The 22507-nt window shown below is 33.2% G+C and overlaps 1 protein-coding gene across 6 annotated transcripts in view; it reads right to left on the bottom strand.

The window, feature by feature from the left end:
• Nucleotides 1-22507, bottom strand: part of LOC118742662 (protein FAM13A) — a 120901-nt gene that overhangs the window by 18613 nt on the left and 79781 nt on the right. The window contains exon 1 of one of the 6 annotated variants that reach the window (XM_036474900.1): nucleotides 942-1704. The exons of 4 other annotated variants lie outside the window; for them this stretch is intronic. In XM_036474900.1, the coding sequence (XP_036330793.1) occupies nucleotides 942-971 (30 nt within the window). In that variant the 5' untranslated portion in view covers nucleotides 972-1704. Of the gene's footprint in view, nucleotides 1-941; nucleotides 1705-22507 lie in introns of those variants that run through there. One more of the 6 variants, XM_036474905.1, reaches the window with a different exon arrangement.

Genomic DNA, 22507 nt, shown 5'->3' with positions numbered 1-22507 from the left:
TATTAAGCTACTTTAAAGGGTGTCATGCTTCAGGTACTGAAGGATGACGATACTCGAGTTTTAAGGCGTATATTTAGTAGTAGTATTTATGTAATTTAATTCGTGCACGAAAGGGCTAACTAGGGACACGAAATTTTGACCTGTTTTGGCAATTTTTCTTTTGTTTGTGTAATGTTTTAAAAAAATGCGGCTCATTACCTAACAAAAACCATGTAAGTCCAAATTTTAAACATTGTAAAAAAATAAGAAAAATTTTACAACAAACTTTTTTTTAAGAATTTTTAGAAAAAACCCTAAGTATGCAGTTTTACAGTGGCTAAGAACTCGCGGTGATTTTTAATATTTTTTTTTTTTGCTGACGGTGTCACGTGTTTTCTTCCATACAAAGTATGTCCGACAATTTTTTTTTCGTATGGAAGAAAATAATACCATCTGCAAAAAAAATATCAAAAATCAACACGATCTCTTAGCCACTTGAAACTTGCACTTTCTTAAGCTATAATTTAATGGGCTACAAAACTGCATACATATAGTTTTTCTGAAAATTCCTAATAAAAAGTTTGTTATTGTTGTAAATTTTTTTTTGAGTTTTTCGAATTTTTCTACAGAGTTTGAATTTTGGACTTATATGGTTTTTGTAGATAATGAGCTGTATTAAAAAATAATAAAAAAATAAAATAACAATTAAGCAATCAAAAGAAGAATGGAAAAACTTTTACATATGTACATACATACATAATGAATACGAAATCTATAAATCGACTATAAATGATACATCTAGAGACTTTTGACAAAACAACTTAAATCGATTTTAAACTGCCAATTCTCCCAAAAGAAAACCTAAATTTTTTTAAATCTTTTACCACTGAAATGAAGTAAATTGTTTTGTCAAAGTCCCAAGAATACATATGTATTGAAAAAGAAAATCAAACAAAAATTACCAGGATGTAAGTGAAGAGCCTCGGTGTCATTTTAGTAATTTTTAAATATTTGTTTTTAAAATATTTCAAAATTTTGTTGCGTTATTTGCTCAGCTGGTGCTACAGCTTTTTTTTAGTGTTTTAAGTAAATACTAAGCAAACTCGCTTGTCTTTTTGGTTTCAAACGGAATGTATGTACGTATTTTGCAATTGCAAATCACTTTATCGTTAATCACCAAATTTTTAAGGGCGTTATTAGGCTTGCCTGCTATGCTAAAGCATACACTTGTCGTTTTTACTATGCTTTTCGCTTGCGCGCTTTTTATCGCATGCAACTGTGCAGTACAATGTACACAGCGCTGGGCTGATTCTGCTTTTTTTTTGTCTTGATCACTGATTGCCTTCAATTGAAATCAATTATTTATTTCGTCACACACTTCAAATTTAATGACGGACAAGTTACACTTTTATTCGAATAGGTTTGCGGAAACCTTACAGCGTTTTGAAAATTCAGCGTTTATCAAAATGCCTTTGAGCGCGTTCCCAAGTGGCACTCCAATTGTAATTTTGGCGCAGGATTTTGTTAACGATTTTTTCTCTAACCATTCGATTAACGTGCATAGACGTTTATTTAAACCGCAATTTATATATTTTTAGTATATTTAATTTTTTCATGAAATTAGATATCTTTTGGCTGTTAACATGCAATTCAGCTTTTTATTTATTTGTTGATCACTAATAAAATTTGGTGTTCTCTTTGCAAAATCTGTTTTACTAATAAATTCAGTGCCACAGCGACAGGCCCTATTATATATGCGAAAAGTTTTGCCGCTTTCGAGAGAGCAGGGGTTTGTTTTTAGCGTCTACGCTCTCTTGCCAAAAAAAATGTATACATATAATATATATGTACATTAGGGTGGTTAAAAGAAAGGAAAAGTCGGAAAATGAATGCTCTCATCCCCTAGGATTGTCCTATGTCGAAAAAATATTCCCCTATTTTTATTATTTTGAAACCAAAAAAAATATTTTGAGGTCGCTCAAAGCGCTCAAAGTTTCCCATGTATTTTATATGGAGGGGAAAAATTTTCGTAGATGTGATATAGAATTCTCGAAAATCAGTATTTTTCGATCGGAAAAATCTGGTTCTCTTGAGGAGACTATAATAACACCCAATTGTTTATTTAAACACTTTTAATACTAAAGCTTTTTTTTTATCCCCCCATTGGATTTTCTGGCATTTTCTGGGGGTTTTGGCGGACCCATAAAATATAGTTACAATAAAAAAATGGTTAGAAAAATAACTGGGTATTATTACCCCGCTTTGAGCGACCTCTAAATATTTTTTTCATTTCAAAAAAAAAGAGATGGGTATATTTTTTCGACGTAGAAGTATCCTAGGGGATGAGAGGATCAATTTTCCCGACTTCACCTTTCCTTACCACCCTTATGTACATATATGAGTGATGTGAGAACAGAACTCGGCGGCAAGTTGTGCTCTTATTTAATTACTTTGATATCTTTTGATATTGTGCTCAGCGCTCTGTTCTGCAGGCGGCAATGAGCGCCGGCAACATATGAAAGTAAGATCTCGCATATTCATTGCGAGAAATCGACCAGAAGCTCTAAGTAAATATTCGTATGTACATACATATGTATGTATGTATATGCAGCTAGCGTTTGCGACACCGGTTAGCGAGAGCGCTTTTAAGTTCATTGAAAATGTAGATAAGATAAACAAAAATTATCTAGGCGAAATGAGTAAAGCAAAGCGACCCACCAACACATTCGCGCTAGACAAGTTGGTATATATAGTTCACATAGGTAGGTAAGCATCGTCAGGTAAATAAATCACGGTGAGTAGCTGAGTGGTATTTACTCATATCTAAGTGACTTGCACGAAAAATGCTTCTACGTCATTCGGTAGCAAGATCGCTAAGCAAAGACGGTGTGTGTGTGCGGTAGAATTAATTGGGAGAGTATTGAGAAAAGGTGTTCAAAAAGATATCACGTAAGCATAATAGCGCAACGGTTGTGCCAGATCGAGCGTTTTTCGAAAAACAAGTAACAAACAGAAGTAAAAAGCAATGTGTGCCCAAAAACGTCAATTTTGACTTAAAAACTTTGGTGTCCCGAAAATTTTTTTTAAATCGGCATATTGTCCGTTGAAGTATATCAAATTACTTTCCGACAAACATACACCGATAAATACGTGTTGCGGATATAAAGGATGCCTACACCTCATTAAATTCAATTTCTAATATTCGTATTTACAACGATACAGGCAAATATGTAGAAAATTTCATCGATGAATCGATGAAACTGGGTCTCATGCATAAAAATTGAGCTTAATTAAGCTCAGACTCAATAGGTCTCATGCATAAAAAGTGAGCTTAAGCTCCGAAATCTGAAATCGAGTCTTATAGGGAGTACCAAAACGATTGGGAATACAAGCATCTAAGGTTTGTAAAACAAGATCATCAAACCAAATTGTATAACCTCAAAAGATCTGCTGGAACGTATTCTGAGAATAGCAAGGAAGTTGCAACATTTCTGCTGGACGCACATTTTACGGTAAGTACCGCTTTGTTTCTCTACAACAGTGTACACGGCACTGTACTGTACTGTGTGTGTGTGTACTGTACTAATAATATCAGTACGTCTGGCAACCGTAAACTAATGGATCATAGAAAATAAAAATATTTCCATAACAAACACCACGAAAGACCTACTAAAGTCATAGCGACGATATGCCATTTCTACAGCTACATTTGCAATCAGTTTCACATCACACTGAGTGCGAGATAACTCCTCTTTGGGTAGAAAAATAGATCAAGTTTAAAGATGTTAGATCTCACATCGCTTTTCTGGCAGCTATTTGTATCAGTGATACATATAAACACAACATCCATCATACTTCATAAAAGTACATTGTAGTATTTACTGATCATTTTGAGCGGCATCCAAATGTTTTTTTTTTTAGCGGAAGTGATAAACTTTTAAACAAAAAATACATATTCTCACACCTGCTCTAATTATTTGCTCTCTGCAAACTTTCTAGCGAGAAGTGTGGTCAATTGTCAAAAATTAACACACACATATTTTATTTGAATTCTTAGACACACAAATTGTGTTAAAAAATATTTGCATTTTTCGTTAGTCAAATTTTATACCTGATTTTTTTTTTTGTTCTCTTGTCTTGCATGTGGTTTTAAATTTTGTGTGTTTATGACGCTATTTTTATTGAATCCATACTTCCCACATACATGCGTATAGATATACATACGTACATTAGGCCAATGGCTTTTTTAATTAAATATATTGTCAAAATTTACTAAAAATTCCTAGAAAAACAAATTTGTACTGATAGGAGTATTCCATTATAAATCTTTTTCGTTAATTTTTTATTAAAATATACCCAAGAAAATAAAAACAAATAAATTAATTAATGTTGCACGCTTTATACAAAATTCGCAAAAAATCAGCGAATTTCGAAAAATGCACAAAAATTTTTCACACTTTTTAATCAAGATTTCGTTCGTGCTTTGCATGGTAGAAATCGAGCGATAACGTCAACGCAAAAAAATAAAAAATAAAAAAAGCGGTAGCCATTTAAAAATTTCACTTTATAGGCCTCACATAAAATATAGACCTCTTAATTAGCTCACTTTGGTTTTCATCCAAAGTTGCTGGATTGGATTCGCTATTATCTATGCGATAGGTAACGCGCTGTTGCACTTAAAAGGTAGTATGCTTGGCCCCCTTTTATTTCTAATTTTCATTAATGATATACGTTTCTGTTTCTTATTCTCAAAATTTGTAATGTACGCAGATGATCAAAAAGTGTATTATGTTATAAACAATGCTGACGATACCATTTTCCTCCAATCAGATCTTAACGGGTTAATGCCTTGGTGTGAACAAAAAAAAAAAAGAAATGTCAGGGTCTCATATTTTTGACGCTGACTGTATATACTAGTTCAGCCCAGGTTTTCGGAGTTCCCTGTGGTTTGGTTTTCATCATCCCTCGACCTCTCCTCATAGGTATACATATTTAAAAAAAATCATATGCTTAATTTACATACATATGTACACACCTAATAGCAGCAACAATCGAAGTTCGCCTGACGGCCATTTTTGCCATAAAAATCAAATTAGTAAATTTAAATTTTGCATTAAAGTCAACTTCGCAGCAAATTGAAAATTATGGCATTGGGCAAACGAAAAGTCACGAGACTCATATATCATAACAATTGTTGCAATAAAAGCAATTATCGAAATAACAATTCCCAAGTTGCAATATTTGGTAAGTTTCCATATAGCACCGACGTACGAGTATCACTTTGACAGCAGTTTAAATCATTTTTTGAAAATTTAATTGCTGTTAGGAAAAAAAAAACAATTAAGTCATAAATACTCACTTGGCAAGATAAAATTCAGTATGCTTCGATTTATCAATTAAAATAGGTCAGGAACTAAGCAACTTATAGACTGCACGCACCTGTCCAGGTATCTATATTTACACTTTTTGTTTAGAAATGCAACAAATTGTAATTGTAGCAGGCGTTAAACAACCAACAATGGCTATACTTATTTTTCAATTCACTAAAAGAAATTTTTTGAAGGTGTGCCTAATAGGCAAGTACATACATATGTACATACATACGTAATAAACACGTCAATGCAGTCAGGCGGTAGCTGCGTACGTCAGGTTAAAATTAGTTCACTTACGAACAAAGAAAAAAATATGCTCTTAAAAACTAAAAAAATATTCGATTTGGGGCTGGCAATAGCTGCTTTAGCGGATAGCTGATTATTTTAATGTGAATAATTGTTTCTTAAGTGCCACAAATTATCAAAAGATAGGCTTGTTATGATTTGGCATTAGCGATAAGTACTGTTCAAGTAGATGATTAAATTGGTAATAAACATAAAAGCACACAGCAGATACGAATTTTTGGCAAATTTCAGTTCAACATTTTCACGAATTATTAGAAACAAAAAGAGTTATAGTTTTGCTTAGGAATGAAGAAATATATTTAAAAATTACATGGGCCTGCGTAACGTCACGCTCACTCACTCAGGGGGGGGGTGAAATTGTGTCAGGTGTCCATCGACTAGTGTGATGGGCGTGTCAGATTGGCCATCAAGGCTATTTTTCATATTTCCTTAATCTTAGGCAAAGCTAGTCTAAATCTGCCACTGTAAAGCCTTCAGTATGAGGCTGAAATTTAGTTTGTTGCTAATCATCATTCACAGAATTTTTTTTTTTGTTGACAAAAAATCTTCTGACGACATCATTAGGATGTCTAAAACTATCACTTGCTTTAAGCGCCGAATCGTGTCAATCTTAGGCGGCTGTGCGGCATTCTATCGCCGCTTCTGAGGCCACTCTTAGCCAACAAAATGCGAAATAAATGTGTTGGAATGGCACCCAAATGTTTTGCTACGGTGGTGACTGTGAATTGGTTGGGTACTGTCAGTAATGTTATGAACCACTTTCTAAAAGTAATGCAACTTTGGACTTTTCAGGCAAGTCTGCGGACAAATGCAGATACCTTTATTTGCGGCTAATGGACTTCGCGGCTGGAAATCCTGCAGCGGAATTAGCTATAAGGCCATGTGTGGTAGGTGGATATATCCAAAGACCCTTCGGGCATGGCTTAAGAGGCAAGACGAGTATATGTATGTGATGCAGATTACATAGCTCCGTGGCTCAGTTAGAAGATTGGGTGGCAGACTGTAATCGAAGTAGAAAAGTGGCGCAAGGGCATACGAACTGGCAACAGGACATTTGGCATTAACGAAGATGTCTTAGAAATTATTAATAAAGATGGATCTGGAGTCTAAAGTGCACAGTTGGCGTCCAAACCATTCAAATTTGTGGTAGAGACTTTTGTGATGAGGAAATTAAATAATTTTGCCTTCAGTTAAACAGAAAGCTCCTCTAATATACTTAAATAAATATATCGTATGTACTCATATTGTGAAAGCAGTAACAAAGAAGGCAACGCATGTCGCAGTGCGTCTAAAAATGGTAAAATCAGATGCAGGGACCCAATAGAAAGACTTCACGCGATTAGGCAGCTTCATATATACTGGGCTCCAGCCCATAAGGACAACGAAAAAAGCAAAGTGGTGAAAGAGATTGCCAAATCCATATGTATCGTGCTTTGCAAAAAGGACTTGACAATTTTGATCTTTTATTATGAATGCACCCTTAGATCAACCATTGCACTTTCCAGATCCGAAAATTCAGTAAACCAACCTCATTGCGTAAGCCGTAAATTAGTTTAAATTGCACGTCCCGACAACATTGGTATTGACTAAGTACTGCGCGCTGAAATAAGTAGACAACGAAAATCGTAAAAAAAATTATGCAGTGCTGCCAAGTTTTTCCGATTTAATACACTAGGCAAAGACATGCAATTTTCGATACGAGTCGACTCTCGAAAAACATCTCGCAGTCGACTCGAAAGTTGCACTGAGGCCCAACATAAAATTTTCATTAAAGCACAGGAAGGACCAACAATTACAAATAATAATAAGTTTTAACAGAAACTCCGCGTCGATTATTGCAACTTTCGTCTTAATTTCCGTCAGTAGATGATCCATTCACAATCTAGTGATAAGATTTTAAGCTAAACATTTGCTGCTGGATTTTCTCTTGCCAGTGAGACAAGGGTTGGCCGAAGTACCGAGAATATCGCGACCGTTCAAGCGTCCATCGCAAATGGCCAAATCAGTCAATTGGGCATCGCTCAATCCGCGCAATAGCGAACTTGGCTTAGAGATATTAGGATGGACGTTTATAAGAGCTAAAGCCAATTGATCATATGAAACGACGGTCGCTCTCAAATAAACGAAGATAACACGCAAAGGCGAGGTTGAACAGCTTTATTGCTTTAAAAACATATGCAAAGCAAAAAAATATAAAAAGATATACTACAGAATTATACCAAATTTACTGACAGGTTACTGCCTACTTACGGCACATGCAAGAAATGGGGGCATGTACCCAGGTATCATTGACGTTTTGGCACACCTTCACTGATTATGTCCGTCGTTATCAAGCCCTCAACTGTAATACTAGGAGACTGCTTAATTCGATAAAATTATGGAGTTTTCGTTTTCGATTCTAAAATAAAGGCAAATGGTAAGAAAATTTTGTGTTCACTTCTTAAAAGTACACACTTTTATAAGGCGAAGAGGGCACATTCCCTTGCCCTTTGAGGGTTTGTCAGGGGAGATTTTGGCCCTGAAAATCAGATGCCATTTTACAGAGTGCAGTGTAACAACAAAACACGTTTTGCAACGTGGAAAGGCTAAATTTTTTTGGAAGAAACGAAATCAGCATTAAGTAGTCCGCAGTGACACCGAATGCGCTTGCCTTGGAAGTGTTAAAAGGGTTGGTATTCTAAATAGTGCTTATTGTCGATTAAAGTCCGGTAACGCCAGGCTAGGTAGAGCGCAGCTACCCAGTGTTTGTTTTTTATTTATGCTTTATACATAAGTTATGCTTTTTTTATTGGAGTGCAGAATTATGAATTTTTCGACTGAAAGTGATAGCAAAATTACCAAATTTAAGTATTTCTTTTTAAGGATGTGGTGCAGACCATCTTATATTAAATTTGTTTTTACTTTTCTTACGGCACATGTTAGCGTAATTTTATGACGTCAACATTGAGAATCTTAGATCTGACACTTAAATCGAATTAAATTAAAATTTATGTATGTAACTCACCGAAAAATCAATTATCTAGTTGCATTCTTCAAATTGTTCACACTTATCTTATCTTATCTGTTTTACGTGACTTAGTTTATCGAAGAAATCCTATTTTGCTAATGTCTATACATAGAGAAGCATATTTACAACACTAAAAGCTAAGAGTGCACACTAGGGTGGTCCAAGAATGCATTTGAAGAAGTAAAGTCGGAATTTTTATGCTCTCACCCCCTAGGATTCTTCTATACCAAATAGATAAATATACCCCTATTTTTTTATTTTGATATCAAAAAATATTTAGAGGTCGCTCAAAGCGCTCAAAGTTATCCATGCATTTTATATGGGAACAACACAACTTTTCGTAGAAATGGTATAGAATTCTCAAAAAATTAAATTTTTTCGATCGGAAAACTCTAGTTTATCGACGTCGGACTATAATTTATAGGCCCGCCAAAAAACGCCGAAAAATGCAATGAGGGGACCAATAAAATATCGTTAGTATTAACAAATGGTTAAATAAACAATTGGGTATTCATATTGAAAGTCTCCTGAAGAGAACCTGAGTTGTCTGATCGAAAAAAAAAATTGATTTTTGAGAATTCTATACAATTTCTACGAAATGTTTTTTTTTTGCATATAAAATACCTGAAAAACTTTGAGCGCTTTGAGCGACCTCTAAATATTTTTTTGATTTCAAAATAAAAAATAGGGGTTTACTTTTATTCGATATAGAACAGTTCTAGGGGTGAGAGCATTAAAATTCCGACATTATTCTTTTTGAACCACCCCAGTGGTTAGGCATGAACCGCAGATAGTCGATCTAGGCATGTCTAATGCATGTAGATTTAGTTATATGCATCAAATAAAAGGCTCATTTATGTATATACTGAAAAATGACACTCAAAGCAAAACTTGGCAAAGTACGACGGAAATTCATTTCAAACTACGTACACAATTTTCTCGCCCTGTCGAAAGACTCACATCAACAAAATTACATACCTATCTACATGTACATATATATTAATACGCCAACATAGATTTTAGCAAAGTTCGTTTGTCGATTCTACCAAACCCATTTTAAAACCAAAAACACCATTAGAATGGTATTTTTCAATTTTGTAATAAAGATAAATGTGAAGTTGAAGATGAAGATGAAGAAAGAAATTATGAAGGAAAAATTAAAGATAAAGACGAAAATCAAAACAATAAGAATATATACTATACATAAGAATTAGGTTAACTGAAAGGGTAGGGAAACTCATTGAAATTTTTCGATAAGGATCGAAATATATTCATTCATCAGAAATTTAGTTATCGAAAGTTATCAACTTTCTTATCACCGAAGTTTATTGTTTTCGAAATGTTTTCTGAGCTATCTTTATTAATGTACCAATAGTTATAGTAATAAAAATTTATCGGATTAATTTAATGAAATTTTATTTCATATGAAATTTATTGAATAATTAATATTTATCGGGTGCTACAAATTTAGTTATCTTTTAAATTAACGAGTTAACGATATTTATTGACTTATCGAAATTTGTTAGTAGTTATCGAAATTTGTCGGTTTATGGAATAAAATTATTTCGAATTTTCAAAGTATGTACATATATCACGTTATCAAAATTCCTATCATTACATGGATTTATCGAGTTATTACTATTTATGGACTTATCGAATTTTATCGAGTTACCAGAGTGTATCGAGTTGTCGATATATATCGAAATATGTAAATTTTTGAGTTATCGAAATTTATCCAGTTCTGAAAACGCACAGTTATCTAATTGTATCGATAGTTATCGAAACTTGTACTATCGAATCCTATCGAGTTATCGGAATTTAGTGTTTTTGAAATTTTTTGAGCTATCAATACGTATCGAATTGTCGAAATTTATCGACTAACAGAAATGTATCGAGTTATCTAAGCTCATAAAGTTTTTGAAATATGTCGTTATCGAGAATTATCGATATATATAATGCCCCATTGTTCCTGTGTCATCCTAATTTGTATTTTCACATGGAAAATTGTATGCTACTGCCCCGCAGACTTCGTTCGTTTGACAGAATGCGGGTTTCACTTTCATATACTTCAGACCAAGATCATTTCGAGCCCTAACCGCCAAAATAACGTAAGCGACATTTTTTTCAAAATTTTCTCATTGATGCAGAAATATTCCTAGAGCTTCTAGATACATTTCTGCATCAAAAAGAAAATTTTGAAAAAAATTTCGCTTACGTTATTTTGGCGGTTAGGGCTCGATTTGTTTGACGAACAAAGGGTTATTATAAAAAAAATTGGTTATAGAGAAATTGTTGCCCAGTTAAACTGTACCGCTAATAAAACAGTAAAAAAAAATTTTTTTTAATTTTTAGTCACGGTTTAGTTCCAAAGCTGGAGATTTTCTTTTGAGTAAATTTGTACCTTATGACTTAATCGAAGTACAATATTTAAAAACATCCCCAAAAAACTAGAAAAACGGTCGAATTTCGACAGTAACTGGCACCCCTAGTTTTTCCTAAAAACCTTGCAGTTTGCGTTATTATGGTAAACTCGTGCTCTGACGTAGATTTTTTAGTAAATACAATAAATGTGTGACTAAACACAAAAACGAAAAAAAAGATATAAAGCCACCTACATATATATTTATATACGTACATATAGGTAAACTAATTATATTGGGAAAATGGAGTGGCACGTCCGTCTTGTAGTAAGCGGAGTGTAAACATAAATTATATCTGTATTTATTTTAGAAATATCTAAGATAGATACGTATAATGATCATATGTCTAAAATTGTTAGGCGGTGGAATTCCCTTTTACATAAGCTAAATATTTTGCAATAGAAAATTGTACAAATAAACAGTTAAGATTTCCAAAGCTTTTTTAACAAAAATATCGTCAATATTTGCATAGCGAAATTCGCTTTTGTTTTCGAATACTTGACAGGGATATTCAGCAAAAGAACGATTGAAAATTGATTCCGGTGTGCTTTTGTTTTGGAAGAAAGTAAGAAAAATTTATTATTTTATTGTTTGCTTTGAATTTTATGGCTGTTATTTTGTGATCGATTGGAGATGATAAGCGCGCCTTTTAGAGTCTTGTATGTACATTTACGAAGCAGATATCGATATGGATAAACATTGTACTTTAGTAATTATATTAGACTAGATCACTTTAACGCCGCTCAATAAAAGGCTGGTAGATCTCTTCTTCGCTGGCGCGATAGATTTGTTGAATTGCACAGGCCACTTGAAAATGGTTTTGAGTGATTACACAGTTTTATTTTAAACTTTCCTATGCTGCTGTCGATTTCAGATTAAACCATCGGTATACCAATGACTCTAATGTATACATGTTTTCGTTAGAGAAATACCAAGGGGGTTTTTGAATGAAATCTTTGGATCCTGTCAGTGTTGGTTGCACAGGTCGAATACCATACATCCATATAAGCTTGATGACTATACCGAAAGTGACCATTAAATATCAGGATGCTTGTTTACCATTGTAAAATCGTTATTTTTTAATTTTTATTTTTCCAACAATATTATTTTCAGATTTAAGTTTTATGTCATAAAAGATCTAAAAGTGTTATAAAAACGCATTATCCATCATCACGATTAAATGATCGAAAAAAATAAAAATTAAAAAATAACGGACGATAATTATGATGCTCAAAATTGTCGTAGATGATACTCCAACTGTTTGGGCTAGTGGTTCCGCTTCAAACTTGTTTCTTCAAGAACAAATTTTGTGACTTCTGCAACACTGTCTCGGGGTATGACCTAGATCGGCTGTCCTGAGGACTCATCATTATTAATTGTGTTGCTGTTTTACTTTTTTATACAGTTAAAAGTCTATGTTAATAAATTTTTTTAACAAATGCATACTAAGGGCAATGTGAATTAAAATCTATTCCCACCAATACTACCATTCAGCGAATTGTTTTACGCCTTAAGCCTAAGCCTTTTCGCAACCGCGTGTCGGCTGATAATATTATAAAATCATACTTTCGATAATAGAGCTGCCACTAGGCAGGGGATGCATTTTATGCCCGAGTTCAAAATCCAATAAACAAATTTAACAAGTGAATGTATGTGTGCATCTTTTGTGTGCAAAATATAGAGGAAATACGTCAGAGGCAAGTAAACATTTTACTGCTTTATTACCATGCAAATTAATTTGTTTTCAAATTTAACACTTCACAAAATTCAGTGAAGCATAGCTTGGAAAGGAGTCAAATTTCAAGATAAACGTATTTGTATAAGTATGTTTATATGTCATACATGTGAATATACATATCTACATATGTATGCATGTATGTATTCTTTCTATATATGTACGTTTTTGTTATTATATTTTCTAAAATATCTTTCGCCATCTATAAATAGCACTTTTAATAGAAATCATACATAGAATAAAAATCAAAGTAAATTAATTAATAGTTTAACCCATTGATTGTATCATTTGCGTACCAGTCTTTGCTTAGCACAAGCTCACACAAGAATCCAAAATATGAACCGGTTCTTGCAGACACACGACCTACCCATTTCGCTGCCAATTTACCAGCAAAATTTATGCGATTCCCGTGACTTTCAGCGAACATCCGCAAATCAAAAATAAAACAAGGATGATAAGAAAAAAACATTCAAATTTTACATTCGCGACGAGACTTAATGGCGAACGCTGAAGCTGTTCTACCGGCAAAGCTTGGTTTGTGGTGATCTCGTTAATTATGTAGACACCCGATTGACTGGCTTCTAGTGGTTGGCGCGCAGGCGGCTGTGGGCCATGCAGGGGTATGGCGGTGTGTTGTGGCTAGTTGTTGGCCATTTAATTTAATGCAACAAAGTCATGTGATACAATGCATGTGTGTACATTAGGGTGGTCCAAAAACAGTAAAGTCAGAATTGTAATGCTCTCACCACCTAGGATTGTTCTATATCGAAAAAAAGTGTACCCCTTTTTTTATTTTGAAATCAAAAAATATTTAGAGGTCGCTCAAAGCGCTGAAAGTTTTCGTAGGTAGGGGTCGCTACCAGGACTTTGAAATAATTTTTCTATTTTTTATCCCAAAAATTCTACAACATTTTCACTTTGACCAGCTATAGCTCAGCAAGTTTAGGAATTTATATGAATAATATTTTAAATTTATTAGATTTCAGGGCAACATTTTTCGAGTTTTTACAAATTTTGTATCTATGTATATTTTTTTAACCCCTCGTGCGCCCGCTAAATTTTTTTTTAAAATTTCGTAGTTTTTCTGGATGTCTCTATTTTGTACGTAGAAAAAAATTAGAGGGGTGCCGCATACAAAATTATTATTGATATTGATATTTTTAAGGACCACCCTAATATAGTATATGTAGATATGAATGTATTGATGGTAAGATGTGAAGCTCTGTATGTAGAATGTCATGAATGGAAGCATTATCCAACTGCGTGATAATAACTGGCTTCGCGGCTCATTCATATTTTTGGTGAATTTAATTGAATAAAACGACAGATTTTATTAAAATATTTAACAAACTTTCGTATTTATGAATATGCATAAAATTTATGGACTTAATAGTTGAATATCAAATAAATGAAATTCCAGTAAGAAAAATAGCGAGTAAAAACTCAATTGAAAGAGGTGAAGCTCCATAAATATAGTATGTATCTACATATCGTCACTTGAAATGCAAAAAGACGTAACAACATCGTAAATGAAATGGAAAAAGTCGTGACTTATATTTTATATAATTTTTTTCATAAAATGATGTGGAGAGTTGTAATTCGATGAAATCCATCATATAAATCATAAAAGTGAATTTTAAATTTTTTATTAGTTATGACATTTCAGGAGACGATATGTAGTATATGTTCGTGTATACAAGTCTTTGAACAATGATCATGCAAAAGTCATTCAACGCCATTAAACACCCATCGAATAAGAATGAAATATGTATGTGAAATTATGCTACACGTGATCATTTGTGATCACACGCCTTCACTGACGATCGATTGTAACCACACTGTGATCGCTTCAACCGGTTCGCTGTCTCAGAGATACAACTGAACGAGCAACAACAATTAATTGAGAAACAAAAAGGCCTACATATGAACTAGGAATGTTAACCCCGGAATCCCGACCTTTTTTAGGTCTTGGTTAGGTTTTGTAATTTGCACTGAAGGCAATAATAGAAACCCCTTTTCTTGACCAGTATTGGTTATATTTCTTTTTTTATTATTTGATAATCAATATTTTTTTATAAATGTCTAGCTCATTATACATATAACAGCGAGCGATAGTAAATTTTACACACAAAAATCAATGTATTCGCGAAACCATGGGCCAAATGTAGTAAAATTGCGATTTTGGTTTTTCACTCTGACGCCAGTAATTCAAAAATGATTTAAAAAGTTGAGTGAAATGTGCTTAGAGAAGAAGTATGGGTATAAAATTAAAGAGGAAACTCTGTAGAATTTAATCAGATTAAATTTTTTGGTGCATAAGCACTGGTGAGTATTGAAAATGTACTTTTAAAATTGTATCCTTGAAATTTCGCAATATTTTTTTATTTATTTTTTTTAATTATATGTTAAGGACTTAACTTAATTATACATACACTCGACAACATCCTCGAATTTTGTCCTAACTTTGTCAGCTTAAAAAATTACCTTGTGGATCAAAAATTTTTTTTTTTAATTCTAAAGAAATTTCCTCTTTCTTTTGGTACTCATATTTTCATTCAACATTGCATTGAATTTTTAAAATAATTTGTGAAATTAATCATCTTTGAAATTACCAAGTCCTTTAAAATAAATCCTGACGTCAGAGAGAAAACATAAAAACGCCACTTTAAATAAAAAAGTAGGTTTCAAACCCATTTATTTATTATTTATTTTATTGTAGGAGAGATAGAAGCACTTTTTTCGATTTAAGTTGTTGAAAAGTAATGAAAATTGTGATAAAGACATCCCGAAAATCCCGGAATCGTAAAAACCGAAAAAATTAACATCCCTAATATGTACGTACGCACGCACCTACACACCGTAAACATCGGCAAACATACTAATGTATTTATGCTTAACAGTAATTTCCAATGTCAATGTCGCGAACTTGCCGACACCTATTGAACTTGCATGGTAGCTGGTGTTGTAAGTAACTGGTTTCATTTTCCAAGCGTTTAACCGGCAAATGACACATACTTTTTTATGCGTAAAAGTAGTGTTCTTCTCGGAATGTTTGTTTCAACCAAAGTATACTATAGTTGCGTTCCAGGTGCTCACGATATTCACGATTTGCAGGTTTTCTTTACAGGAAAGCGTTCCAGGTGATAAAAAACCTGTAAGTCAAACCATTTTTGTAAGAGTAACTTGCACCCTCTCTCTCTCAGTCAGAAGTTGCAGGTTTTAGTCCGAAGTCTTTCTTCCTGCAAGCTAATTAAAAGTGTCAAACTATAGGCAGGGTTGCATTTGTAAATAAAAAGAGAAAGCAAAGAACCTTAAGCGCCACGGAGACAATCAAATAAAAACGTTGCATATTTTGCGAAGAGTATCAAAAACGAGAAATATTGAGTTGGTACGCCTTTGAAGAAAGTGCGCGATATGTAGACTCATGTGGCAAGGTCGATATTTGGCCCACTTTCTAAACAGCTTTAAAAAATAAAAAATATGTACTTTAAATGCTTTATAAATCGAAAATTTATATGAAAATCTCACTTTATAAAGCTCTTTAAATGCATTTTATTTTAAAATTAAATAAAGGCCTGTCTGCAGCTCTGAAAAAATACGAAAAAATCATATAAAAGGACGCACACAAGAAATGGGGGAAAAATTTTCTTCTATCAAAATTTCTTAAATCCGTTTGCAGCTCCCAAGGAAAAATGCTCGTATAATTACTTCCTCAAGAAAATTTACAGCAACAACAAAGTACATTTTCTAGCAACAGAAATAATGAAAAATTTTTCTTGGATTTTTCTTTTTAGAACATCATACGGCCGTTGAGGCTATACGAGTTTTGGATGTACTATCTAGGGAGGGAGTAGCAACTCAAAAATACTTTTAAGCACGTCGCGTATTTTATAATATTGTAAATTTTTCCTTCATTCAATTTTTTTCAATGTTCGGCGTTTAGATAGGTGGTAGAAATTTGGCAAAACAACCTAAGTCTATCTTCCGCGAACAAACTAAATAGCATATGTCGGCAAAGCTCTTTTTACCGTCAGAGCTATAAATTTTATTTTAAAGAAAGCATTCAGTTGTTGAAAGCAGAAACATTTAAAAGGTTGTGAATAGCGATAAAATATTTTAATATGTCATTCGAATTATAACTTTTTTCTCTTCGACGGTAAATATGTTTTATCAACATATGCTATTTAGTCTGTCCGTGAAAGATAGGTTTAAGTTATTTTTTCAAATTTCTACAGAAATAAATTTAAATTTTGAATTTGAAGTGGATTTAATCCTGTTATATTAGACCACTTCATTTTATCATTATGAGGTAATAAAAATAATTAGCTGCTTTCATTTTAATAGCCTTTTTTAATTTATATGCTAATTAATTTATTATCGAAAGTAATTCCACTCCTAAAGTTTATAAAGGAGTAATGAATGTAATAAAAGTCTTACTGCAAAAACACGTGTTCACAATTAAATATAATCTAAAAAAAAATTTAAGAACATGCAGAACACCCACATACCTTGTTCATTAATAACACTAGTTTACAAATTATTGAAAATATTTGATGCTGGCATTTGGCTAACATTTCTCAATTAATTTTGAAACCAAGTCAGATAGTCATTTAAAGAGGAGGAAAGTTTAAAAAAAAAGTTTTCAATTAAATTAAAGGTCTTTAAACTTTCAATCAAAAGGGTGTAAAATACTTTTTAATCAAATTGGCAGCTTAGGATCTGCACACGGATTTCACAAAAAAAAAATAGTTTTGCTCTAAATTACCTCTTAGAAAAACAAGTTAACTGCCAGTTTTTTTCTTGTACGACTTGTCTTGAAAATCGATGGCAGGCGAACACATGGGCTACGCTCAGACGTGCCAGGATTGGCAGCTTTCAAAAGTGTGTTTGCAACGAACACTCTGGCAGGTCGTTTGGACAGCACTACTAAAGCGCGCAAGGATCGCCAGATCTAAATATTTTAATCTTAAGTAGGCATTTCGACACGCCTGCGAAGGAGATTAATAGATGTGGGGAAGCGCGCGACTTCCACATAATTGACAGCCGAATTTCCAAAAGTGTACCGGCATACCGCACATGTGTCCATATGTATGTGTATGGCTTCTGTTTGTACTTTTATTAAAATGTATTGCTTCACTTAACTAAGGCATAAAGATCAATTCGTTCGGAAGAAATTTTCCCGTTAATCTTTTGTCTTTATGCTCGCAACATCAATTCCAAGTCAAGTACCAATAAAAGTCGAATGAAATGCTTTGATTTTCAGCTTGATTTCTTTGCACTCTCTGAAGAAGGAAATTCGTTATAGATAAATTAAAAACATTACACTATACTTATATAGGGTGGTCCATCTAAACCATTTTTTCGCTTTTTTTCAAAGATCATGTGGGACTGGTTCATAATGTTATCTTATTATTATTCAGTACTAGCAAATACCCGGCGTGCTTCACTGCGCCTAAAAAGTATTTGTGTGTTGTTTGATACCTGTATTGTAATACTTCGTCAATTTTATCAATTCAATTCAATTAAGTTTTCCAAACAGGTGGAAACCCTCCTCGATAATATTTTCGACAGTAAACTTTCCTAGACCTTCTTCAGTTTGATTCGCATATTCATGTTTATTTACAAATGTATGTATGTTTTCTTTCGTACATGTTTATTGATATATGTATCTGTACTGTAGTGTTTTCGGACAGCACTAGCGCTTACTGCCAATATATGAGTATTACATATATGCCCATATTGCAATATTCAATTAAATTTAAAAAAAAATTTCAAACAGGCAGCAACCTTCCATAAAAATATTTTTAGCTGTCGGCCTTTTTAAACCTCTTTTTTTTTGACAGCAATATTGCAATATATACTTTACGTTATCAATTCACTTAAATTGCAATTCTCAAAAAGGTGGCAACTCTCAATTTTTTTTTCTTTCTATAATTTAAGTTAGACCTCTAGCAATACACCTGTGAAAACTGGATTCAATTCTATGCATTAGTGCCCGAATGATGCGCGTACAAACATACAGATAGACAGACAAAAAAATTAATGATTTGGTATCTGTTGCTCTAATAAAGACCCTCCCAAGGCGAATTTATATAAGGTGGTGTTGTTTCATCAACTGTGAGTAGCGTTTGATTGTCAATATTTTGTATTTCACTAGTGAGTGAGTAAAAACGTGAGAGTGTTTATATTTTCTGTCGCCCTTCTTCATTCGGGGAAGAATAGCTGAAATTGACAATGGCCCGCTAAAAGCAAAAACAAAATTCAAGTAATTATTGTATTTGTTGAATCGATACCACCTTATATACATATATTCGCCTTGGACCCCCCATATTCATTTTATTTGATATCTATAATGTACAGATATTGGGCTATAACAATTTTTGTATGTGTACATTTAGATAGTTTGGCAATTCATCATGGAAAGGCACGCACACCCCAACAACGTCTCCAAACCAGACAGCTGTATTACGAAAATCAGCGTTCTGTCAGAAAATATTTTCCCTTCCCAGTTCTACATAGATGTATTACCCGTTATGAGGTAGTTTATACATACACACACATACATGTGCATAAATGTATGTTTGTGACAATAAATCAATTGTGGGAGTACGTTTGTATTTTAGCATGTGAGAAGAGCAGCAATCACGCCTATTATGAAAGGGCTAAGTTCAGGCAATAATGAATTGCTAATTTTAAATTGCACTAGCAAGTAGCACACTTACATATGTATCTACACAAATTCAGTATTTTCACTTAAAAAATTACTTAACTACATAGATGTATATATGTTCAGCATTTATAATAATTTAGCTAATTAGCAGCTGTATTTGCAAAATATGAGTTCATTTGCTTAAGTAGTTTTTGTCTTTGAACTCTTTTTCTCTTGTTATTATTGAAACTGTTATAAGTGCATTTGAAGCTAAAAATCTTCTATTTTTTTTAACAATTAAAAAAAATATTATTGTATAATGAAATTTAACACGTTTATAGATTTAAAAATGTCACCCGCATTGATTAGCGTTGGCCAATATTCAGACGCAAAGCTTTAAATATCTCGACTTATGACAAAATGGACTTGTGCCACTTTCAAAAATAACAGCTCATATGTCAGACCACACCTGGCAAGACTAAATCATAATTGATGAGTGCGCCGAGTAAAAACAGAATGTCGGAAGTCGGTACTCCATTTTAACGCATGTTGCGAAATGTTTGCCATCTTAGTCATATAACTGCAAACCATTAAATAAATAATCATTTAGGTACTCTTTTTGTCATTACATTAACCACTGCATCTTGAAATTCATTCATTACTTCATGAAGAGTGCTAAAAATATAAGTCGCGTACAGTAGCGGCGAAAGAAATCGGGATGGGAAGAAATGAGGCCAGTTGCAGCATTTTATAGCAGTTGAATTTTTGCCTGGTCGTTGGGAATACTACATACATAGGTAAAAAAAAAAAACAGAATCAGTCTGGGCCGCGCTCCGGAAATTGAACTTTTCTTGATTAATTTCTTAATTTCTAAATCGTGAGGTAAGGTCAGTTAGTCAGTCTCGTGCCTAAATTTTAGACTATATACATATAAGTGACTCTTTTTGTGATTTGAGACGATTTGGATATTCACAAAGAGTTCACCAAAGAACTGTATGGTGAAAATTTTCCGTTCGACCTCCTATTTCGCCTACTTTAACACAAATAGAGAGGTAGTGAAAACTTCGTGTCCACTTCGTCGCATTTATAATTTGGGGTTTAAAATTTATTTTTTCATTGAATTTTTTTTGATTTAATTTAATTTTTGTTTCTTTTTAACCGACTTCACAAAAAGGAGAAAGATTATCAATTCGTCGGAATATATATATTTTTTTATTATGTGTGTTACCGCATAACTTTGGACCACTTTAACCGATTTCTACAATTCTAAAGGAAAGGTGTTACCTCACAGGTGGTCCCATATTAATTTGGTTTAAGTCCGATCATCGGATCATGAAGAAATTAACGATAATCTTAAATTTTTATGAGGATTTGTTTTTTGCTTAAAAATTACTTATTTTAGATATTTTTGTTTTAAAAAGAAATTAATATGTTTTTGTGTGTTATGTATATGTGGTTTGTTTGTAACCTGCTCAGAGGCAGCTGACAGATAGTGCCTTTTTCTTAAGAATAGAGACAGCGTACTGAATACCAAAAATCGGTGTTAACCATGAAAAATCTCTATTAATGACTAGAGCCTGCTTACTGAATACTGGTGTTAATCTTCAGTTTCAGTTAAATCTTTATCTTTTCCTCTATCCTTTTTTTGTCTTTATCTTTTTTTCCTCACTTTATCCACATCTTTACTTTTACTTTTATCATTATCCTTGTATTTTTCTTTGTTCTTCTCTTCATCTATTTTCGAGTCCCCGACCACTGGTGTATATAAAGCGAAACTGGAAGCCATACAGGAGACGGCCGCAATGTTTGTATCTAATTAGGGATTGGTGGATCCATATGATACATCTCCAGGCCTATGCGTCGCGAGATATATTCTACTAGCAATCTACTCAAAGTGTGAGGATCGCAATGTAAATTATTCGATACCAAAAATATAAGTATTTGGTTTTACAAAAACTTTTTATGCTATACAGGAGGCTAGAGAAAATAAAAATGCAGTTTTTCGAAAAGGATAAAGGTACTTGTTTTATTCATTCTTGTTTATAGTCAATGTAAGGAAGATTTGCTAATTCCAAAAGAATCACCGAAAATCCTGTAAAGCCAAAGAGCACGAAATCTTTTAATAAAGATCGAATCTCTCTGCTTCATAAAGAGTTTTGATTTGCTCTAAAAAGCCAAAATTGTAAATTCAAAGATTTGCGAAATACTTGAAGAAAATGGCTACATGAATTAATTCCTCTCCTGTAAAATTTTTAAAATGGGACTTACCAACTTTCCGCTCTAAGCTAGCGATATGTATAAGTTGCTTAAGAAGGTACAGAGGGCTGCTCAGTTAGCTCAGAACAACATCACTGTGGCTCGCCTTGGCTCACTTACAGATCATTTTTGGAAGCCCAACACACAAACTGATCACAGCAAGCGTTAACTCAATAAAAACAAACGGAACAGAAATCCATTGTCATTCATACGCTTCCGCATCGCCTTGCTCGCATTTGCACAGCTGTTGGTTTGTATCAATGCTATGTTGTTAATTTGGTACCAAAATATTTTTAGGTCGATGTATCTTTTGCTAAACACGGCTTCAACAAAAAAAAAAATTACAAAAATCATTGGTAAGTCCTAGCTACCTCAGTGCTTGTTACAGAATTAAACATATTTTTATAAAAAATGCGCGAAAAATAAAATATTTATAAACCAACTCCCATATTAAACTGGTAGAGCAGCTGTTTTATTTTAAAATTATTTGTCAATAAACTGTCAAATATTTGTAATATAGTCATGGAACTTTTATTCCCTTGTTTGCCGATACATTAATTAGCATCAAGAAGTTATCGATATCTTCATCAAATGACCGCAAATTGTTGTTGCATAATTTTTTATTCATTCATAATTGCTTCCCCGTCTGCCGAAGTTTCAGTGTAATTAAGTAAGTTTCACTTACCGAATGAATGTTTGCCTTTTTTTATCGGTAAGTTCTCGATATTTGTTTTAAACGAAGACAAAAAAGAATAATTAAAACTAAAAAGACCGGAAGGATGT

The sequence above is a fragment of the Rhagoletis pomonella genome, unplaced genomic scaffold (assembly GCF_013731165.1).
Source record: "Rhagoletis pomonella isolate Grant_MI unplaced genomic scaffold, Rhpom_1.0 Rhpom_scaffold_00007, whole genome shotgun sequence".
In the NCBI taxonomy this organism is placed as follows: Eukaryota; Metazoa; Arthropoda; class Insecta; order Diptera; family Tephritidae; genus Rhagoletis; species Rhagoletis pomonella.
Note: the sequence above shows the minus strand (reverse complement) of the source record. Positions and strands in the feature narration are given on the sequence as shown.